The 17342-nt window shown below is 55.2% G+C and overlaps 9 protein-coding genes across 9 annotated transcripts; 7 read left to right on the forward strand and 2 right to left on the reverse strand.

Moving 5' to 3' along the window:
* The first annotated feature begins 54 nt into the window (after positions 1-54).
* Positions 55-2152, forward strand: L226DRAFT_607565 (uncharacterized protein). Its single transcript, XM_067685822.1, has 6 exons — positions 55-307; positions 368-486; positions 547-853; positions 916-1085; positions 1141-1299; positions 1352-2152. Exons 1-6 carry the CDS (start codon positions 106-108, stop codon positions 2018-2020), a joined length of 1626 nt encoding a protein of 541 aa, XP_067543015.1. The 5' UTR covers positions 55-105; the 3' UTR covers positions 2021-2152.
* On the reverse strand, positions 1854-3708 carry L226DRAFT_607566 (mitochondrial carrier). The gene is made up of 10 exons (XM_067685823.1): positions 3603-3708; positions 3512-3539; positions 3314-3404; positions 3060-3259; positions 2967-3001; positions 2734-2903; positions 2635-2679; positions 2496-2584; positions 2253-2442; positions 1854-2194 (listed from the first exon to the last, which is right to left on the reverse strand). The coding sequence occupies exons 1-10, from the start codon at positions 3658-3660 to the stop codon at positions 2183-2185; spliced, it is 918 nt and encodes a 305-aa protein (XP_067543016.1). The 5' UTR covers positions 3661-3708; the 3' UTR covers positions 1854-2182.
* A 124-nt stretch (positions 3709-3832) lies between these two features.
* On the forward strand, positions 3833-5002 carry L226DRAFT_528608 (zf-C3HC4-domain-containing protein). Its single transcript, XM_067679414.1, has 4 exons — positions 3833-4059; positions 4126-4258; positions 4313-4748; positions 4818-5002. The coding sequence occupies exons 1-4, from the start codon at positions 3946-3948 to the stop codon at positions 4903-4905; spliced, it is 771 nt and encodes a 256-aa protein (XP_067543017.1). The 5' UTR covers positions 3833-3945; the 3' UTR covers positions 4906-5002.
* Positions 5003-5500: 498 nt separating this feature from the next.
* L226DRAFT_528611 (uncharacterized protein) lies at positions 5501-5927 on the forward strand. The gene is made up of 3 exons (XM_067679415.1): positions 5501-5601; positions 5663-5780; positions 5840-5927. The coding sequence occupies exons 1-3, from the start codon at positions 5536-5538 to the stop codon at positions 5875-5877; spliced, it is 222 nt and encodes a 73-aa protein (XP_067543018.1). The 5' UTR covers positions 5501-5535; the 3' UTR covers positions 5878-5927.
* A 1289-nt stretch (positions 5928-7216) lies between these two features.
* Positions 7217-8110, forward strand: L226DRAFT_565017 (spindle assembly checkpoint protein; the record flags this gene model as incomplete). The annotated part of the gene is made up of 5 exons (XM_067683731.1): positions 7217-7317; positions 7396-7506; positions 7568-7587; positions 7641-7773; positions 7834-8110. 5 exons carry the CDS (start codon positions 7217-7219, stop codon positions 8108-8110), a joined length of 642 nt encoding a protein of 213 aa, XP_067543019.1.
* On the reverse strand, positions 8017-9111 carry L226DRAFT_26579 (uncharacterized protein). Its single transcript, XM_067673424.1, has 2 exons — positions 9055-9111; positions 8017-8881 (listed from the first exon to the last, which is right to left on the reverse strand). Exon 2 carries the CDS (start codon positions 8746-8748, stop codon positions 8107-8109), a length of 642 nt encoding a protein of 213 aa, XP_067543020.1. The 5' UTR covers positions 8749-8881; positions 9055-9111; the 3' UTR covers positions 8017-8106.
* L226DRAFT_451614 (NADPH oxidase) lies at positions 8832-10927 on the forward strand (the record flags this gene model as incomplete). The annotated part of the gene is made up of 8 exons (XM_067675023.1): positions 8832-8942; positions 9002-9272; positions 9334-9723; positions 9793-9893; positions 9946-10246; positions 10300-10464; positions 10520-10749; positions 10811-10927. 8 exons carry the CDS (start codon positions 8832-8834, stop codon positions 10925-10927), a joined length of 1686 nt encoding a protein of 561 aa, XP_067543021.1.
* A 309-nt stretch (positions 10928-11236) lies between these two features.
* L226DRAFT_475824 (ATP-dependent DNA helicase) lies at positions 11237-14310 on the forward strand. Its single transcript, XM_067676686.1, has 15 exons — positions 11237-11404; positions 11467-11524; positions 11585-11628; positions 11686-11864; positions 11918-12002; positions 12067-12245; positions 12299-12576; positions 12631-12644; positions 12692-12939; positions 12994-13006; positions 13060-13251; positions 13300-13381; positions 13432-13466; positions 13521-13665; positions 13724-14310. Exons 1-15 carry the CDS (start codon positions 11336-11338, stop codon positions 14221-14223), a joined length of 2121 nt encoding a protein of 706 aa, XP_067543022.1. The 5' UTR covers positions 11237-11335; the 3' UTR covers positions 14224-14310.
* A 281-nt stretch (positions 14311-14591) lies between these two features.
* Positions 14592-17253, forward strand: L226DRAFT_541733 (TFIID and SAGA subunit; the record flags this gene model as incomplete). Its single annotated transcript, XM_067682085.1, has 8 exons — positions 14592-15083; positions 15134-15212; positions 15271-15570; positions 15621-16110; positions 16164-16303; positions 16357-16703; positions 16763-16931; positions 16988-17253. The coding sequence occupies 8 exons, from the start codon at positions 14592-14594 to the stop codon at positions 17251-17253; spliced, it is 2283 nt and encodes a 760-aa protein (XP_067543023.1).
* Between the last annotated feature and the right edge of the window lie 89 nt (positions 17254-17342).

Below are 17342 nucleotides of genomic sequence, written 5' to 3' on the forward strand. Positions count from 1 at the left end.
CCAACGAACCGCCCGGTCCACCGTTCGTCACTCTCGTCTCTTGAGTCTCAGCCACCCAGGCTCTGCTCTCTCCCCTGCTGCTTGCCAGTCCTGCCTGCGCCTGCCATGCCCGCCATCTTCCGGCAGCCAAGTGCTGTCTCCTGCTTCTACTGCCAGTCCAACGTCACCCCCGTCCCCCGCAACCCGCGTTCCTTCCGATGTCCACACTGCGACTGTTGGAACCAATACGATGCCAGAGGGGAAATAGTCTCCGATGAGCCTGCCATGCACGATGAGAACCTGAATGCTCGCTCTTTCGCGCGACGCGGTACGTCTCCCGGTGGCTAGGACCCGTGTACTGGCATGCTCACGCATCTTCCCACCACAGCTTCTCCACGAAAAGACCGGCTTCCAACCATGTACGGAAGCACGGTCTTCTGTCACACCTGCCAGACGAACCAGATGCTACGCAATAACCTGTTGTCCAACTACTTGCCGCCGCCTAGCGTACGTTCTACTCCACGTCTATCTTATTGAATTGCATTCCCATTCCCCTCGGCGCGTCAGGATCCTGAATATGAAAGTCGTCTAGAGGCTCTCCCGGAGTACGAGCGCTCCATTGACGTCCGATACCCGCCAATATGTGCAAACTGCCTACCCACTGTCGAAGCCGAGATCCGCAAACGGGACCAGGAAGCCCGCGTTCGCGCACTCGGCGGCGCCTTGAAGAACACAAGAGGAACAGATTCCCGAAGACGATCCTCGGCTACCCAGAAAGAAAAGGACAAGCTTGAGCTTGAGCTTCGAATGTGGAGGATACGAGGGGGTCTCTGGGCGGGAAGCCTCGCATGTGCGCTCGCTGGCTACACCTCCGGTACGTAACCAGTACTGCGCTTCCTCTGCATGAACAGATCTCCGCTTACCCGTGAGTTGCAGTTGCTACATCGTACCACCCTTTTCCAGCACCAGCCTTCGCCCCGCCCGTACTCCCCGCCCTAGTTCTCGTCTCCATATTCTGGACGGCCTGGGATCCGACATATGCCACGTTCCGAAGATACCAGTTTCAGGGAAGGACTGTCCGCGTGCATGGCAAGAAACAGTACATCGTAAGCGAATGCACGACCATGACTCTGCTGAATCCTGACAGATATCCTCTCGCAGATCTTACAACTCTCAGCATGGGCCTTGCGGATGACCACAGCAGCTTTGCTTGCATTGTCATACTACAGACCGGACCTGGATCTTGTACATCTATGGGATAATCCCCACTCCCGTGCGGCCAGGATCTTCTGCGGTGTTACCTTATGCTTTGAGCTCATTGTGAGCGTTGCGTCTACATGTTGGCCCGACACAATGCTGACAAGTACCCCAGATCCTTATTACATCCATATTCGTATTGAAAGTCCAACGCCCTCCACCAGTACGCTTGGTCGATTCCAAAAGTCACCTCCGACAGCTGTCCGCGACTCCCTCACTTCCATCCTCGCGCGACGGCACCCCTGTCGCACCCGAACCCGACCTTCTTGCCTCCCTCACCTTGTCCAACAACCCCGTCCTAGGGGCTCCCTCACAAAACCCAATTTTCGGCATGCCGTCCTTTACGACAACAGCACCTTCCGCATCTCCGCCCCGGAGACCGAGCAGCGCGACCCCGAGATCACCGAGCATGGACATCGACATGGACGACGATGACGACCGAGACCCGGACGCAATGGACATTGACCCCGCTTCGCCAATGAAGAAGCCTAGTCGCGATGACGACGGGTCCTGGCTGCGCCCGCAACGCTTCTTCGCGCCGGAGGAGCCGACCGGGCTGGAGAACCTCTTTGCACGGACTATACGGCTTGTTGATACTTCTGACCAGAGTGGTAACGGTGCTCAGGGTGCCGGAGGTCGGAGGGGTGCATCACGCCGGTCGAGTGGGAGGTTCATTCGTGATTGGCGAATATGGTTTATGTTGGGTGTTGTTCCCGTGGTGGTCGGCCTTGGGTTGAAGGCTTGGGATGTACGTAGGCGAAGGACGTTGGAGCCCGTTATATGATGTCGTCTGGTTTTCGCATGCAATATGCTTCGAGTATGCTCTGTGGTACATGTCAAATGTTGTGTGGTCATCCGCTGAATGAAGACGATATGTGAAGGTCACGGGTTAGGTACAAAAGTAGTGTGGATAAGCATTGTGATGTTGTGTACTCTACATTTAAATCTAGTGCCGAGTCTAGCGTTGTATCAGTAAGTACCTTGCGCAGAAGCTTTGCCCGTACATAGTTGCTCACCTTTTCGGCTCCCAACAGTCTCATCAGGCCCTCGTAAACCCACAATGCTGATGCATTGACCGGGAATGCACGAAGTAGGGTGGGGCCAAGGCCGCGGTAGAACCCTCTATAACCGCCTTCGGCGAGGATCTGACGAGCAGTCGCAGTGAAGGACGGTCGGGAAACTGTATGTGGTGTAGCCATCATACGACTAGATCAACAGTTAGTCGACATAAGTGAAGGACACAGAGTGCTTGTACTGACTTTTTGATGTTGTCAGCAGGTATGGCCATGATCCAGTAGACGAACGAGGCTAGCCCTCCTGAGAGGAAGTTCGCAGTTGGAATGCTGATCTACTCGAGGGATTGAGAAGCTGGGCAGACGTGATGGATTGATCACGTACCGCATATGGCGTGCCGTCGAGTTTTGAAAAGGCTCGCATGAGCACCTGCGTATCCAATCGGCTTAGCGCAGTATTCCTAGTAAGAGCACGCTAACGCACTTCAAACGAACCGAACATCCATAGGAAGTTGCTCCGGAATGCCAAACTACCAGTGAAACCTGTCCAGAGACCAAGAATGCCGTGTGCACGGACTATCTGCCGCGCACAATCAATAGGGCCCTTATACTGTCGGTCGGCGGTGGACTTCTGCAACTGCAATTGCAGCTTGACTACCGTCAGGGGACGTCAGTTTCATCACAGTGTTGGGAACAGTCTTGTGGTTGTATCAGCACCTTTCAGTTGCTCGATCGGTGTGGCAAGAAATGCGCTGGAACACGATGAGGCGTCAGTTGTGAGGCGTCGTGACAGATGAATGTTGTATGCACCTCGTCCATCCAGCAAACAGGCCGGCGATGCCGTGACCAACAAGAGTCAACCGCTTGACATCAGATCCTACCGTGTGCTCTGTAAAGCCGTGTCTAATCAAGAAGAGGCGGTAGTTATGTAGTGAGCCCAGAAGGACTGAGTCTATAGCGGCCCATCCAACAGCGGGCGGGGTCGCACCCTTGTACAAAGCAAAGATGGACTAAGGGATGGTGGCATAAGTACACACAATGGACGGAGATACGAGGAACCTCACCTCATTGCGCACAGTCTGCAAGAGACAGTCAACAGCGCCTTTGTAAGTTCCCGGAGGAGAACACTGCAGACGTGTCTTGATAGTATCGAACCTTGAAGGCGTTAGTTAGGACTGGTTCTCCGATGCTGCTCCCACTGATCAGAACCATCTTCGTATCTTCATGATTTGACAGGACATACGTGTAGCAGATGATCTCACCCGTGGCCAACTGCCACCTTGGTCAAACCTGAGTCACCCCATCAATGGGTTGGTCGAGGTCCAAGTTAGCTCAGCTGAAGTCGAGACTCACCACTCCCCACGCCTGCGAATGCCCCCACCAAGCGAACGTTGCTGTTCTCGGAAGCCATGCGATAGGAACCACTGCCACGACCCAACCAGGCACCGCCTGGTGTATCAGAGGAGCGGTTCAGGAGAACTGTTCGGTGAAGCGCGCATTGTGGCGCACGGCCCGCTCTGCACAGCCACCCCCGATCTGACACGTTATGTAGCCTTTGCCGAGCGCTTGCCACCGTGGTAAGTACCTCTTACCCTTCCCCACTGTGTGCGGAGCCCACCAGCAAGCCCGCTATACCATTGGCGTCCACGTCTATACCACCTGTTGCATGTCTGTGCGTCTTTGAATCTGCCACACGATGCCCGCGGAGACGGAAGGAGCAGAGACCAAACAGTGCCGCATCTGTCTCGACGGCGAAGACCCGGAGCTGGGCAGGCTCATTCGGCCCTGTCTTTGCAAGGGATCCATCAGCGTACGCACTTTCATCATGGTGGTGGGCTCAAGATGAATACAATCCTCATTCGGCCCTCGCGCGTAGTACGTGCATGTGAAGTGTCTGCAGCGATGGCGGAATACCTCGGCTTCACGGAGCGCGTTCTACGCTTGCCCTCAGTGCGGGTATCACTACCATTTCGCTCGTACCCGTGTTGTGGGTATAGCGACGAATCCAGGTAAGTTAGCACTATGACTCTTCACTCATGTACAGTACTCACTGAAGCTCGCAGTTGTCATTGCCGCACTGTCAACTTTATTCTTCACCATCCTGGTACTCATGAGCTCCTTCGTGACCACGTACTTCATGGGCGACGACGACGAATACACCTACACTGTCTGGTACCCCTACGAGGTCTTCCGTGGCCTTGTTAGGATGACACTTGGAATTCTAGTCGATGACCGGATGCTCGATGCCAACGTCATGCGTTCCAAGGCTGGCATACCTCGTGTCATGGAGCCGCGGAAACCACCCAACTTGCTGCAACGCCTCTTCACGCGCTTCCTACTCGGCCTACCCGTCGTCGGCGCCGGATCCATCGCGCATCTGCTGATGTCCATCCCGATGCCGTTTACCTGGCTACGGTTCCGCACACGGAGAGGGACTCGTCGGTCAGGAGACATGGTAGCTCTGATCATTCTCGCGGTCGTGCTCGCGGGAGCTGCAAGGCGAGGAATATTATCTGCTTCTTGGAATCTCTGACGCTGAGGTACTGACCCTCTTGAATTGTCTCGCAGGGCGCTTTACAAGGTGTATCAGCTCACCGAAAGGATGACGAAGCGCATACTCCTTCGCGCAGAGGACGCGATTCTTGAGGTTGGCTGACCCTGTACTGTGGGGTGCGTTTGGTTGCAGGCGAATGCCGAGTGTCTTGAATATCCAGTGTATCACAATAGGAATAATCGGCGTATTGCATCTAGGAAATTGTCTGATTTCTCACTTCTTCCAGCTCTGTTGACCATTACAATAGGTACTGAAAGGTTGTTCCAATACGGACTGGCGATCAAACACAATACGATTGAATACGCCTCTTGGACTCCGGAGCGTGAACCCGATTGCAACTGCCACGCCTCCTGAGCGCTAGAAATGCATGGTATCCGGATGGAGCGCGGCTCTGCGCCCCTTTCCCTCAGTCAGCCACCTATATGTTGAAAGCTATCGAGCCAGCCTCCGTTCTTCTTGTCCGTGTCCGCCGCCCTGCTCTACCCGCGTAGTCTGCCCCTTCCTGAAGCCCTCATAGTCATCCTACCGGTCCACGACTTGGAGACCGCTATCCGGTGCAGAACAATGGTCCAACACCCCATCCTCCAACGAGCCATCGAGAGGGCGATTAACAAGCCCGATTACACGGCATCGCTCCCACCACTCTCTGAGGTGACATGGAAGAAACTTTTGGAGGGCACGCATCAAGCACGAGCGGAGAACGATCGGCTTGAGTTCGTCGGGGACGCACTCATGTACGCCACACTAGCGCCGGTCCTCTACGCCCAGTATCCGAACGGAACTCCTCACTTCTACACAGTACGTGCCATCTTCCACCTCCATATATGCCCTCGGTCAAGTCATAAGGATGGCCATCTAGTGCTTGCGTGCGGTGCTACACTCCAACGCCACCTTCTCCTCACTCGCCGAGAAGCTGGACATCATGGCAGTGAGCAATCGGGTCCTGCAAGCCTTGACGAAGCGGACGTTTGGAGAGGGTGCGCTAGCTCCGAATAAGTCGAAGCCTGAAGTGAAGATGACCGCGGATATGTTCGAGACTATCATCGGAGCCTACTACTTGGAGAACGGGTTTAAGGCGTTGTGCGAGTGGGTTGAGGAGATCTACTCGCCCCTGATCGAAGTTGTGGCCGAGACATTCTTTGCTCAGTAAGTCATTCAGTGAGAATATCTCTCCTCTCTGTCATCTTTTCTCTACCAGTCAACATGGTCCATACGCCACTTACCGAGGACCAGGCGAGAAGAAACGTACGATGGGGCCCTTCATCTATAAGCACGGCCCTCTTTTGAGCCGACCCTTCGTCCATCCTCGGCAGGTTCGCTACTCACCATCGCCGAAGAAGCAGAAGGTTCCACTGGGCACTGTCAGGCAACGAGCATGCGTAGTGGAGAAGGTTCGCATCGCACACGCCGGGCGCACGTCTCCTCGTCCTAGCGTGAAGCAGGATCTCATAGGTACATCCAATCGTACGTCCGCCATTGCCACTCATACAGCGGGTGCACACTGACGCAAGAATAGCCAAACCAAAGGCGGCGCCTGCCAAACAGCCGTCCAAATCATCTCTGAGCAAGAACGTAACGCAATCGGTCAAGCAAGCGCCCATATTCATTGACCTCACGGTTAGCTCGGACTCGGACGACGACTGCCAGCCGCTTGTCCGCCATCCCCTCGTCACGCCACGGATTCAACGCCCGTCTCCCTCGGTCTCCAAGCGACCGACACCCGTTCGGACTTTCGCCTCTTCGCTCCCTGAGTCTCCTGCGCTTATCGTGAGCACGGTCTCTTCGTCAGAATCAGAAGACGAGATGATGCTGGAGAGTATGCTCATCGCCTCAGACTCTGGTTCTGACATGGACTGTGGCTCTTCTGATGTGGAGACTCCCGCGAGCCCTTCGAAGCCTATGCCGCTCTTGTCACGGACTGGTTTCAGTGGCGTCCCACTGGACATCTCACAGTCTACGTCCCACTTGCACAGGACCGTGTTTTTGTGCTGACCTTATCGTCTCCTCATGCAGCCTTCACTCCATACTCCATACTGTTATATGCCTATATGCCCTCTCGATATGTAGTATTCCACGGGTCCCAGTCGTGTCTCGTGACCGCCTACGGTTCCGCTCCCCACAGGATCATAGTAGTATCTCGCCTAGCACTGGAGTCGAAGAATATCATCATGAGCGTTGTTTCCTCCATACTCCATGCCACATTATTTTTGCGCGCAGAAGCAAAGAAAGTATCACAGCTCGAGCCTTCACAGACGCGTTGACGCGCGCACGTGGATGTGACAACGCGCGGGGGGCAACACGCGAACCGCGTTTGTTTGGAAGCCACCACTTGACCGCCACTGCGCCCTCGGACCTTCTCTGCCACCTCATCCACATCGTCAACCAAGACAAAGAATCTACACAGCAGTCACTTATGGCACCTACTAAGCAGAAGCACGCCCCCACTCGCCAGGCAATTACTCTCAAAGGTTCGACGGCCTTGGTTACAGAATTCTTCAAGTTTGCTGCCAACACGTACGTGCGCAGGCGCGCGACGCATTCACAGCCAACGAGGGTCTTTCGCTGACGGATTTGCCGTGTCTTTATGCGCAGGATCCTCTTTCAACGCGGAGTATACCCCGCTGATGACTTCCAAATGGTCAAGAAGTACGGGCAAACTGTGCTCGTCACCCAAGATCTCGCGCTTGAGAACTACCTCGAGAAGTGCGTCTATACTTTCTCTGACCATGCAAGCATGGTAGTCATCTCGCATCATCATTGCTAGGATTCTCAAGCAAGTGAACCGTGAGTGACCGGTTACCCCCCGCGTGCCTATCATACTGAGTTCATCTGGATAGAATGGCTTCTCACGGGCTCAATCACACAACTCGTCCTCGCGATCATTTCCAAGGAGAATCGGACACCGCTTGAGCGCTGGGTCTTCGACATCAATCTGGTCGAGCCACCAGCGGCCACGGAGGGCTCGCAGCCGTGAGTGTCCTTGTGGCTGCGACAGAGTCGAGAACGGTTGTGGCTGATGCGTGTTTATAGTGCCCCTGCAAAGCCCGAGAGCGACATTCAGGCAGAGATCCGGAATATCCTGAAACAGATTGTCGCAACAGTGACCTTTCTGCCTGTGATTGACGAGCCGACGGTGTTCAACATCCTGGCGTACACGAAAGAGTCCGCGGACGTCCCTGCCAACGAGTGGGTGGATACGGACCCGCTTGCGATCGAAGCGTCGAAGAGCCAGCAGGTGAAGCTTCGGAGCTTCTCCACAGATGTGCACCGGATCGAGGCCATGGTTGCGTATCGATATGAAGGCTAGAGACGGAGCGGTGATGGCAGGGGCCTGAGCACGGGGATGCCGGACCCAGGGCGGCGGGTGTGATGCTGGTTATGCGCCTGTTGGGACTTGTGGGAAGCGGGGCCAGGGATTGGGTCCCGAGGGTGGGATGCGTGCGCCTGGACATTCAGACGGAGTGGTTGATTGATGAGTGCCGCCTGTTGGGGGCACGGTGACAGATTGCTGGGTCGAGGAGGCAATGCGGGGGCGGGCGTGGGCCGTGGCAGGCGTTGTGGAATGGACTGGAGGGCATTCGTGTGTAAGATAGGATGGTGCGCAGCGTGGTTAACAGACAGACGGGCACTCTGAGGAATTCGGATTAGGAGCTGTAAATAGGCCCGAGGGCGCACAGAACATGGCGGGATCTGCAACGCGGGCTCTGGCGTTGGTGCGGGCAGCAGGCGATGCCTGTCCGGCGTTGCCCAGGGCGGGAACAGATCGCGCCGAGTCGAGGTACAGCCGGCGCCCGCCACGGACGTCAGTCTCTGGTATCGCCATGCCACCCGGACGGACTCTGATACTGGTCGCTTGAGCCGCGTGGGCGCCCATAACCTCTTGCCCTTTTCTTCCCACCTTCCCTCCCGCCTCTCTCCCCGCCCCTCCGATTCTCTCTCTCCCATTTTCCATTCCTTTGTCTGGCCGGCCGGACGACGCTCGTTTGGTATCTTATCCTCTCTGGGACGGCGCGTAATCCCTCAGCACAATGGGCGAAAACTGGTTTCAGCGCGAGTTCTTGCAGCCTCGCCGCCTCGCCTTCAACGTCATCTTCTATGGGCTGCATCTCTTCTTCTTCGCCTATGGATGGCACAGTCAGGTGCGCGGGCCTCTTTCTGCTCGTGAGGGCAGTCCTCTGAACAGTGGCGCGCTCTTCAGGAAACCAACAAGAAGCTCTCGGCTCTGAATGCGTTGACATGGTCGGTGTGGACGTCTCGGGGTGCTGGTTTAGTCCTTGCATTCGATGGTGGCTTGATCCTCGTCCCCATGTTGCGGAACATCATCCGTGTCGTCCGCCCCAAGCTCACCTGGCTCTTCCCCGCCGACGAGAACATCTGGTTCCACCGGCAGGTGGCCTACTCGATGGCCTTCTGGGCCATGGTTCACACTACGGCTCACTACGTGAACTTCTTCAACGTTGAGCGTACCCGTACGTGATTTCCTCACCTTTCACTAGTCAGTAGACTGGCACTCATTGCCTATGCTCTCAGAGGTGAGGCCCGAGATCGCTCTGGACATCCACTACACGCAGGCAGGAGGCATCACCGGTCACTTCATGCTCCTCATTATGGTCCTCATGTACACCACGGCCCACCACAAGATCCGCAACCAGTGCTTCGAGGCCTTCTGGTACACGCACCACCTTGCGTTCTTCTTCATGATCGGTCTGTACGCCCATGCCACCGGATGCTTCGTGCGCGACTCCGCGTTACCGGCGTACACCGCTGTGTTCCCCTTCTACACCACAGACCACTGCTTGGGATACGAGAGTTGGCGCTTCACCATTTGGCCTGGCATTATCTACTTTGGAGAGAGGATTTGGCGTGAGATCCGGGCCAGGCGCGCAACCCGCCTGTCCAAGGTCCTCGTTCACCCCAGTGGTAAGCCATTATCTCCCTCATGCCAATAATATCCGTTGCTGGGGGCGCTGACGACGGGATACCATGCAGGCGCTATGGAGCTGCGAATCATCAAGCCCAGCTTCAAATACGTCGCTGGTCAGTGGCTGTTCATCCAGGTCCCTGACATCTCTGGCTTGCAGTGGCACCCGGTACGTGTGTGGTGTGGCGGCAAAGTAACGCGTTTCTGACAGCCGTGGATAGTTCACTATCACGTCGGCCCCCGAGGACCCCTACGTCTCCGTCCACATCCGTCAGGTTGGTGACTGGACCTATGCATTGGGAGAGCGGGTTGGTGCTGGCCCTCAGGTGGTCGCTTCCATGACCAAGGCTGCCCTTAAGGGTAACGAGAAGGATGAGAACATCTATGGTACTCGTGGCGACTTCGTTGAGATCGATGCCGCGGGCCGCGCTCTGCCCAATGTTCGTATCGATGGTCCCTACGGTGCTCCGGCAGAGGACGTGTTCAACGTGGAAGTCGCCGTCCTCATCGGTGCTGGTATTGGTAAGGACGCTGCATGACTCCATAAGAACTCCGACACTAACACGTTCTACCAGGTGTTACGCCCTTCGCCTCGATTTTGAAGCACATCTGGTATCGCCAGAAGAAGGGCACCCTTGGGTCTCTCAAGCGGGTCGAGTTCTTCTGGGTTTGCCGTGACGCTCCTTCGTTCGGCTGGTTCCAGACCCTTCTCCAGGAGGTCGAGGCTGCTCAGGCTGATCGTAAGTGCTAGCAACGCGCGCGCTGTTGTCTTCGTCTTACAACCTTATTATATAGCCAACTTCCTTCGTATCAACATCTACCTGACCCAGAAGATCTCCGAGGACATGCTCTGGAACATCGCTGTCAACGACGCGGGCGCTGAGTACGACCCGCTTACGCTCCTTCGCACTCGCACCATGTTCGGGCGTCCCGACTGGAAGGCGATCTACTCGCGCATGAGCCAAGCCATCCAGAGCGGTCAGTACCTTCCCGGCACGAACGCGCAGCTCAAGTCCAAGGTCGGGGTAAGTGATCAAGCCCGTGCGCTTCCGGGATGACAGGACGGCTCACGAGACATGTTCACAGACGTACTTCTGCGGTCCTGGTGTTCTCGCGAAGGCCATCAAGGAGGCTTGCCAGGAGGCCAACTGCGCGTCTGTTGATTTCACTTTCGCCAAGGTATGTCGAGCCGAGAAGACGTGAATGTGCATCCTTCTCACGTCTCCGCGCTCCCCGCAGGAACACTTCTAAACGCCATGATGCCAAGACACCATCCCCGAGCTCCCCGAGACCCCCATGCCCGCTTTACTTCCTGCTGTATCACCTACATCTACGATCCGCTGAAGGGATGCTGTCCCGTTGCTGTGCATATGCTTTAATTTAAATCATCGTGTTGAGAGAGAATTCATGTATTACCACCGTGGGAATGGCAGAGACGCCATACCAAACAACGCGTCAACAAGACACGTCCCAAGACGCCCGTTGCTCTCACTTACACCAAGCCACAAGTATCTTTTGGCCTAGTCAGCCTACCTGATTTCGGCAGGGCGTTATACGCCACTTCAGAGACTTGCTCGTTCTCGTCTCCGTTTCCCGCGACGCGAAACCACCATGGAGAAAGCTCACGAAGTGCTGCAGAATACTTTCGGGTTTAGCTCCTTCCGCCTTGAGCAGGAAGCGGTACGCGTCTTTCGTCCCCAATGTGCATCATCGACGCGGTTTGACAGTCGTATGCGCCCCAGGTGATTCGGAGACTTCTCGTGGATAATGACAACGCGCTCGTACTCTTTCCCACTGGAGGTGTGTGACCCTGAGACGTGGGTTTGATGTACGACTCCTGAAGGGATGCCCACTGTGCAGGGGGAAAGAGTTTAACCTACCAAATCCCGGCATTGTGTCTAGAGGTGCGCAGAGGTGTCATATGGCACCGGTTGCCATTACACAATTGACACTGGCGACAGGGCTTGACCTTGGTCATCTCTCCTCTCATTGCGCTCATGAAGGACCAAGTCGACGCGCTTGTAGCACGAGGGGTGAAGGCCGCGAACCTAGACAGCACACAAGGCGCGGACAGGGCAGCATGGATCAAAGGTGAGGTCTTGTCTGGGAACATGAAGATCCTGTATGTCGCGCCCGAGAGGTCAGTCCTTCATAAACATTCTCTGTCAATCAGGCCGCCGACCCTCTACACAGGCTGAACAACGAAGGTTTCATGGCGATGATGAGGCGCGTCAGGATCTCGCTCCTGGCTGTTGACGAGTCGCATTGTATCTCTCAGGTACGCATATACCCATCGTGCTGCCTGTCTATCGCGCCCTGAATCTAATTATGACGCTGCGCAGTGGGGTGCAAGTTTTCGTCCCGAGTACCTCAAAATAGCTCGATTTGCGGAAGAGATGGACGTGGAACGCGTTCTTTGTCTCACGGCAACCGCTACACCTTCGGTAGCCAAGGATATCTGCGACAGCTTCTTCATTGACCGCGATGCGGGCGTGTTCCGCATTCCAGTGTACAGACCAAAGTATGTTGTTCTCTGTTGCTTCACGGTTCGCACTCTAATTAACGCCGGTTCAGCCTCGCTTTGAAGGTCGAAGTGTTCGACAACGCGGACCAGAAGATCAAGCGTGTCGCCAGCATTCTAAAACAGCGTACTGGTCCGGCCATTGTCTACGTGACCCTGCAGAAACACGCCGAGGAGGTATCCAATGGCTTGCGGACTCACCAACTGGATGTCATGATTTACCATGCTGGGTTGCCGGGCGAGGAGCGCGAGCGTGTTCAGCAACAGTTCATGGACTCGGACCAAGGTATAGTTGTAGCCACCATCGCATTCGGAATGGGTATTGACAAAGGTGAGTGTCTCACACTACGCGTCTCACGGTCACTCAAGTTATTACCCGACGTAGCAAACATCCGACAGGTACGCCTTTTTGTACATTCGCTGCCACTTGGGCTAAGGCCTCCCAGGTTATTCACTTCCATATGCCGAAGACGTTGGAGAACTACAGTCAAGAAGTTGGTCGAGCGGGTCGCGACGGCTTGCATTCCGATTGCTACATGTTCCTGTGCGCGCCGGATATACCAATCTTGGAAGGGTTCGCCCGAGGCGATACCTGTGCCAAGTGCGGCATCGAACTTTGGCTCCAGCAGGTTGCTTTGCAGCCTCCAGCTCCTGACGGGACCTTAGACTTCAACCATTATAAGCAAGCCAAAGAGTGCGTGCCTTTCTTTCTTATTGTAGAGTCTGGCCGCTCACAGCTAGTGGGCAGGTACGATATAAGGGTAAGCAACCGAATCGATCCACTACAACGCCCCCATGGCTCACATGTGTTTAGCAAAATGTCCTTAATCTTCTCTACGCCCAACTGGAACTCGACTATGGCTATATCAGAGCCGTCACGCCTTTCTACTCAATCTACGACATATCGTCGCGCAATGCCGCTGGGTGGCAGAAGGTCCTCAGCGATCCATCCCCTACTGCTGTGGCAATCAGGACGTACTGGATGACTAAGAGTAATGGTCACACAGTAAGATCACCCAGATCCTTCATGATGACCTCCAACTCACTCGAACAGGTTGACATGGTGTCGACGGCGGAGCATTCTCGTATCGACCGCAGCGAGCTAGCGAAGAAGATCAATGGTTGGGAAATGGATGGTGGGTCTGGTGTTCAAATGCCTTCACCTGCCTCTAATCATAATGATCAGGTCACATCTGGAGCAAAGCTTCTCAAGTCAGGGCGGTGAGTACTTTATATCCTCATGTGATGCACATGCCGTGTTAACATGTCCGATAGCGATACATGGTGATGAACCCCATGCCTAAGTCTACCAAAGAAATCAAGGCTCTTGCCGATGCGTTGTATCAGCGCATGGTTGCTCGTGAAGATGAAGCAATTGAGAAGATTCGCAAAGTGATTGAATTTGCGACGAACGATGACTGTGGATATCATAGTTGGCTCTCTCCTGAGCGTGTCGCACTGACTGACACATTTTGAAGGCATGGCTCAGGGACTGGCAGCATATTTCGGCGATGAAGATGCCGTTCCGGACGGCATGTGTGGCCAATGCACTTTTTGCTTGAATGGAGCTGGAGTCGACTTTTCGCCTGTGGCCACTTCCATCCCCGACCCTGCCCGAATCAAGCAAATCCTCGATGCCTGCCCCGAGCGCGACGACCCTCGTCTACTCGCGCGTATGGCCTTTGGTATCACCTCTCCGCGTCTCACGTATGGCAAATGGTCTACCGCCCACCCTCTGTTCGGCTGCATGGTCGATACCGACTTCAGCGCGTTGGTGGTCGCCTTCGATGCCGAGTGTAAGAAAGCAGGCTATACCAAAGTGGAGGCAGCCGGTCCGACACCGCGAACATCCCAGAAACGCTCGTACACTCAGACGAAGACAACTTCAACATCCAGCTATCGAGGAAGCTATAACCGCGGCGGTAGCAGCTATGGTGGAGGTCGTGGCCGCGGCGGTTCCAAACGTGCCCGCAGATAGTAGTACAATAGAGCCACTTCTTGTTGCCACAGTAGTGTATTTTATACCCTCATATTTCACTCACACCAAATGTCCTATGATACGTACTGCATATAGATATTCCTGTGTGCTTCATGGTCTGGTTGATACAGGGAGATGCGATTCAAACGCGACCGTGATCGCGCACTGAAGCATGTTGACGTGACGCGCGCGCGCGGCAAGCAGTCGAACGAACGCGTCGCTGTGGCTGCCTCCGTACCACGACCACCTGCCGCTTGCTCTGTTCTGCTGTCTCCGTCGCAACTCCTCTCGTGCTCAACACATGATACTCTCTCTTCTGATTGCTTCTGCTCACTAGCCACTGAATCTCTATTGTACGATCGCCCACCATGTCCGCTGCGACTCCTGCAGCTTCAACTCCGGATGGAGCGTCCTCTAGTGTTGCTGGTGCTCCCGCTGGCGAGTCCTCTTCCAGCAATGTATCAGATCTGGATCGTATGGTTCTCGAGTATCTGCGCTCGCGAGGGCACAAGGAACTCGAGAAAGCCATGGAGGAGATTGAGAAGAGCGCTGCTCCTGCGGACGACAAGGGCAAACAACCTGAGACCGCGCCTTCGCATACAATCTCCCAAGAGGAACTCATCAAACAGCTTGCAATATTCGCGCAGAAACCCGCCAATCCAGACGAGAACGCGTTCAAAGACAGCTCCAGCGTCCTGCAGGAGCTCTCGACTATGGGAAACCCCCAGAACATCCAGAACCTCATCTCCAGCATAGGACCTGTGGGTGCGGAGGAGATCCTATCACTTGATCCAACGGACAAGCACGAAGGTTTCCGGGAGCTGGAGTCATGGGTGGATGGTTCATTGGACATGTACAGGGTACGTTCGCGTCTTACATGCGCGCGCACGTCGCTCACACGTATGTTCAGCCCGAGTTTCGACCAATCTTGTTCCCCATCTTTTGTCACTTCTACTTGGACCTTGTCCAACAGGGCTATCGAGAAGCAGGTACGCGCGACAAGTAGTGGAAGGATGAACTTCTAACTCACCGAAATCTTGTATTTAGCCCAGAACTTTTACTCTACCTTCTCTCCATCCATTCCGAGCATCCACCACGCCACACTGCATCATCTGTCCACTATCACACTACCCTACCATGTCCAGACCGACGAGGTAGCTCAGCGCTTCCGCTCGGAGAAATACACCGTACGCATGAGCCGCTCGGGCTTCAGCCTGTTAATAGGCTGGTTGACTGAAGGGTTTGGTGGCGAGCCTACCGGAACAGGCGATGGCTTCTCTGGGGAGAAAGGCAAGCGAGGGCGCGCAGCGGTGATGCGTGTGGTAAACAACCACCTACGCTTCGACGGTACACCTACCAAGTCCATTATCTCTACCATAGCTAACATGTCAATGCAGTCTCCGCATCCTCAACCACATCTGTGTCCCCTCTGACATGGGAGGAATCAACCGGCTTCCTCTCAGCAGTTGTGCCACAGACAAACGGGAGCAATGTGGACGCAAGCGCGTACAACTCGTCCAAGGGCGAGCTCAAGCTTGGTCCTGCGCCGATATCAGAGGAGCTACGTGCAGAAACAGAGCGGACATTACGTGACCAGGCCATGGTAGACCACGATCCCGGCGCTCAGTACGACCTCCACTTTGCACGACCAGCACCTCCAGCAGGTCTCGCGTCGCCGGCAATATCGGACCTTCCACCACATCCACCATCATTCAAGACGGTAGACGTGAAGCGGGAAGTAGAGAAAGTTCGTGATGCGAGGAAGCGCATACGGCTAGATCCTTCGGCTCTGACGTCGGCCAGCTTGAACACACCACAAGGGGCTGCTGCACGAGCGCGCGCGTTGCCTAGCATCTGTGCATATACCTTCCACGATGTTGGTGAGGGGTGGGTAGACTCTACATTGTCATGCGACCGAGCACGTCTTGACCTCTTACCAGCGTGCCATGTTGCGAGTTCTCTCCAGACACGTCTTTGTTGGCCGCAGGGTTCTCCGAGAGCTATATCCGACTGTGGAGTCTTAAAGGAGAAAAGTTGAAGGGTATGCGGAGCGACTTTCAGATGAATAATGTTCGGGATGGTGGGCATCCTCCGATTTCCCTTTTGACTTCACGTTCATGTGCCTCGTAACAGTCTCGTCAATCAACAAAATCCGAGAGAAGGGCGGTTCCACAACTCGCAAGCTCATCGGGCACAGCGGGCCCGTGTACTCTGTTACCTTCGACCCCATCGGTGGCTCTGGGAGTCCACCACGATACCTCCTATCTTCTTCCGCAGACGCAACGGCGCGCCTGTGGTCACTCGATACCATGACAAATGTCGTTGCCTACCGCGGGCACCAGAATCCCGTGTGGGACGTCAAATGGAGTCCCATGGGTATCTACTTCGCTACCGCATCCCGAGACCGAACTGCTCGACTGTGGTCAACGGACCGAACATCGGCGCTGCGTATATATGCCGGGCACTTGAGCGACGTCAACGTAAGTGCATGCGCTCGTATAGTCGATTCAGTTGTTGACAGTTGGAGTGTATATCGTAGGCTGTTGGCTTCCATCCAAACTCATTGTATCTGGGGACGGCGTCAAGCGACTGTACTGCTAGGCTGTGGGATGTGCAACGAGGAGCGTGTGTACGAGTCTTCTATAGGCACGATGACATCGTGTCTACTCTCGCGTTCAGTCCCGATGGTCGCTACCTCGCCACTGCCGGTACGTCAGCTGCTACGGACAAGCTTCGTTGTTGAGAGCTGACGGTTCCCTTACAGGGGAGGATCTCGCGATACGCATGTGGGACCTCGGTTCGGGCAAGTGCGTTAAGAAGATGGCCGGACACACCGCCTCTGTGTATTCACTCGCGTTCAGCGCCGAGTCAAGCTTGCTGGTCAGTGGTGCGGCAGACTGGACAGTTCGCTGTTGGGATGTGAAGGCTGCGGGAGGATTACCCTCAAAGGTCAAAGAGAACGGTACGATGGTCAACGGGACGTCAGAAGATCATCCACCCGAGAAGGAGACGGAGAGTACTGAGACGTAAGTGACCTGTACAACTACCTCACTCAATGAATAACAGACTCTTCACAGGACTGATCTTTTGGCTACATTTCCGACGAAGCGGACACCCAT

Source organism: Lentinus tigrinus (assembly GCF_003813185.1).
Source record: "Lentinus tigrinus ALCF2SS1-7 unplaced genomic scaffold L226scaffold_1, whole genome shotgun sequence".
In the NCBI taxonomy this organism is placed as follows: domain Eukaryota; kingdom Fungi; phylum Basidiomycota; class Agaricomycetes; order Polyporales; family Polyporaceae; genus Lentinus; species Lentinus tigrinus.

Excerpts from the sequence above, each read along its gene's own strand:
- L226DRAFT_607565 (XM_067685822.1), top strand. The coding sequence starts at position 106 with ATGCCCGCCATCTTCCGGCAGCCAAGTGCTGTCTCCTGCTTCTACTGC. Across the intron at positions 308-367 it reads TCGCTCTTTCGCGCGACGCG|CTTCTCCACGAAAAGACCGG; the intron begins GTACGTCTCCCG and ends TTCCCACCACAG. Across the intron at positions 1,086-1,140 it reads ATGGCAAGAAACAGTACATC|ATCTTACAACTCTCAGCATG; the intron begins GTAAGCGAATGC and ends ATCCTCTCGCAG.
- L226DRAFT_607566 (XM_067685823.1), bottom strand. The coding sequence starts at position 3,660 with ATGGCTTCCGAGAACAGCAACGTTCGCTTGGTGGGGGCATTCGCAGGC. Across the intron at positions 2,680-2,733 it reads GGATGTTCGGTTCGTTTGAA|GTGCTCATGCGAGCCTTTTC; the intron begins GTGCGTTAGCGT and ends TTGGATACGCAG. Across the intron at positions 2,585-2,634 it reads TCGACGGCACGCCATATGCG|ATCAGCATTCCAACTGCGAA; the intron begins GTACGTGATCAA and ends TCCCTCGAGTAG.
- L226DRAFT_528608 (XM_067679414.1), top strand. The coding sequence starts at position 3,946 with ATGCCCGCGGAGACGGAAGGAGCAGAGACCAAACAGTGCCGCATCTGT. Across the intron at positions 4,259-4,312 it reads GGGTATAGCGACGAATCCAG|TTGTCATTGCCGCACTGTCA; the intron begins GTAAGTTAGCAC and ends TGAAGCTCGCAG. Across the intron at positions 4,749-4,817 it reads GTGCTCGCGGGAGCTGCAAG|GGCGCTTTACAAGGTGTATC; the intron begins GCGAGGAATATT and ends ATTGTCTCGCAG.
- L226DRAFT_528611 (XM_067679415.1), top strand. The coding sequence starts at position 5,536 with ATGTACGCCACACTAGCGCCGGTCCTCTACGCCCAGTATCCGAACGGA. Across the intron at positions 5,602-5,662 it reads GAACTCCTCACTTCTACACA|TGCTTGCGTGCGGTGCTACA; the intron begins GTACGTGCCATC and ends ATGGCCATCTAG. Across the intron at positions 5,781-5,839 it reads GAAGCGGACGTTTGGAGAGG|ACTATCATCGGAGCCTACTA; the intron begins GTGCGCTAGCTC and ends GATATGTTCGAG.
- L226DRAFT_26579 (XM_067673424.1), bottom strand. The coding sequence starts at position 8,748 with ATGGGAGAGAGAGAATCGGAGGGGCGGGGAGAGAGGCGGGAGGGAAGG.
- L226DRAFT_475824 (XM_067676686.1), top strand. The coding sequence starts at position 11,336 with ATGGAGAAAGCTCACGAAGTGCTGCAGAATACTTTCGGGTTTAGCTCC. Across the intron at positions 13,252-13,299 it reads CTAAGAGTAATGGTCACACA|GTTGACATGGTGTCGACGGC; the intron begins GTAAGATCACCC and ends TCACTCGAACAG. Across the intron at positions 13,666-13,723 it reads ATTTGCGACGAACGATGACT|GCATGGCTCAGGGACTGGCA; the intron begins GTGGATATCATA and ends CACATTTTGAAG.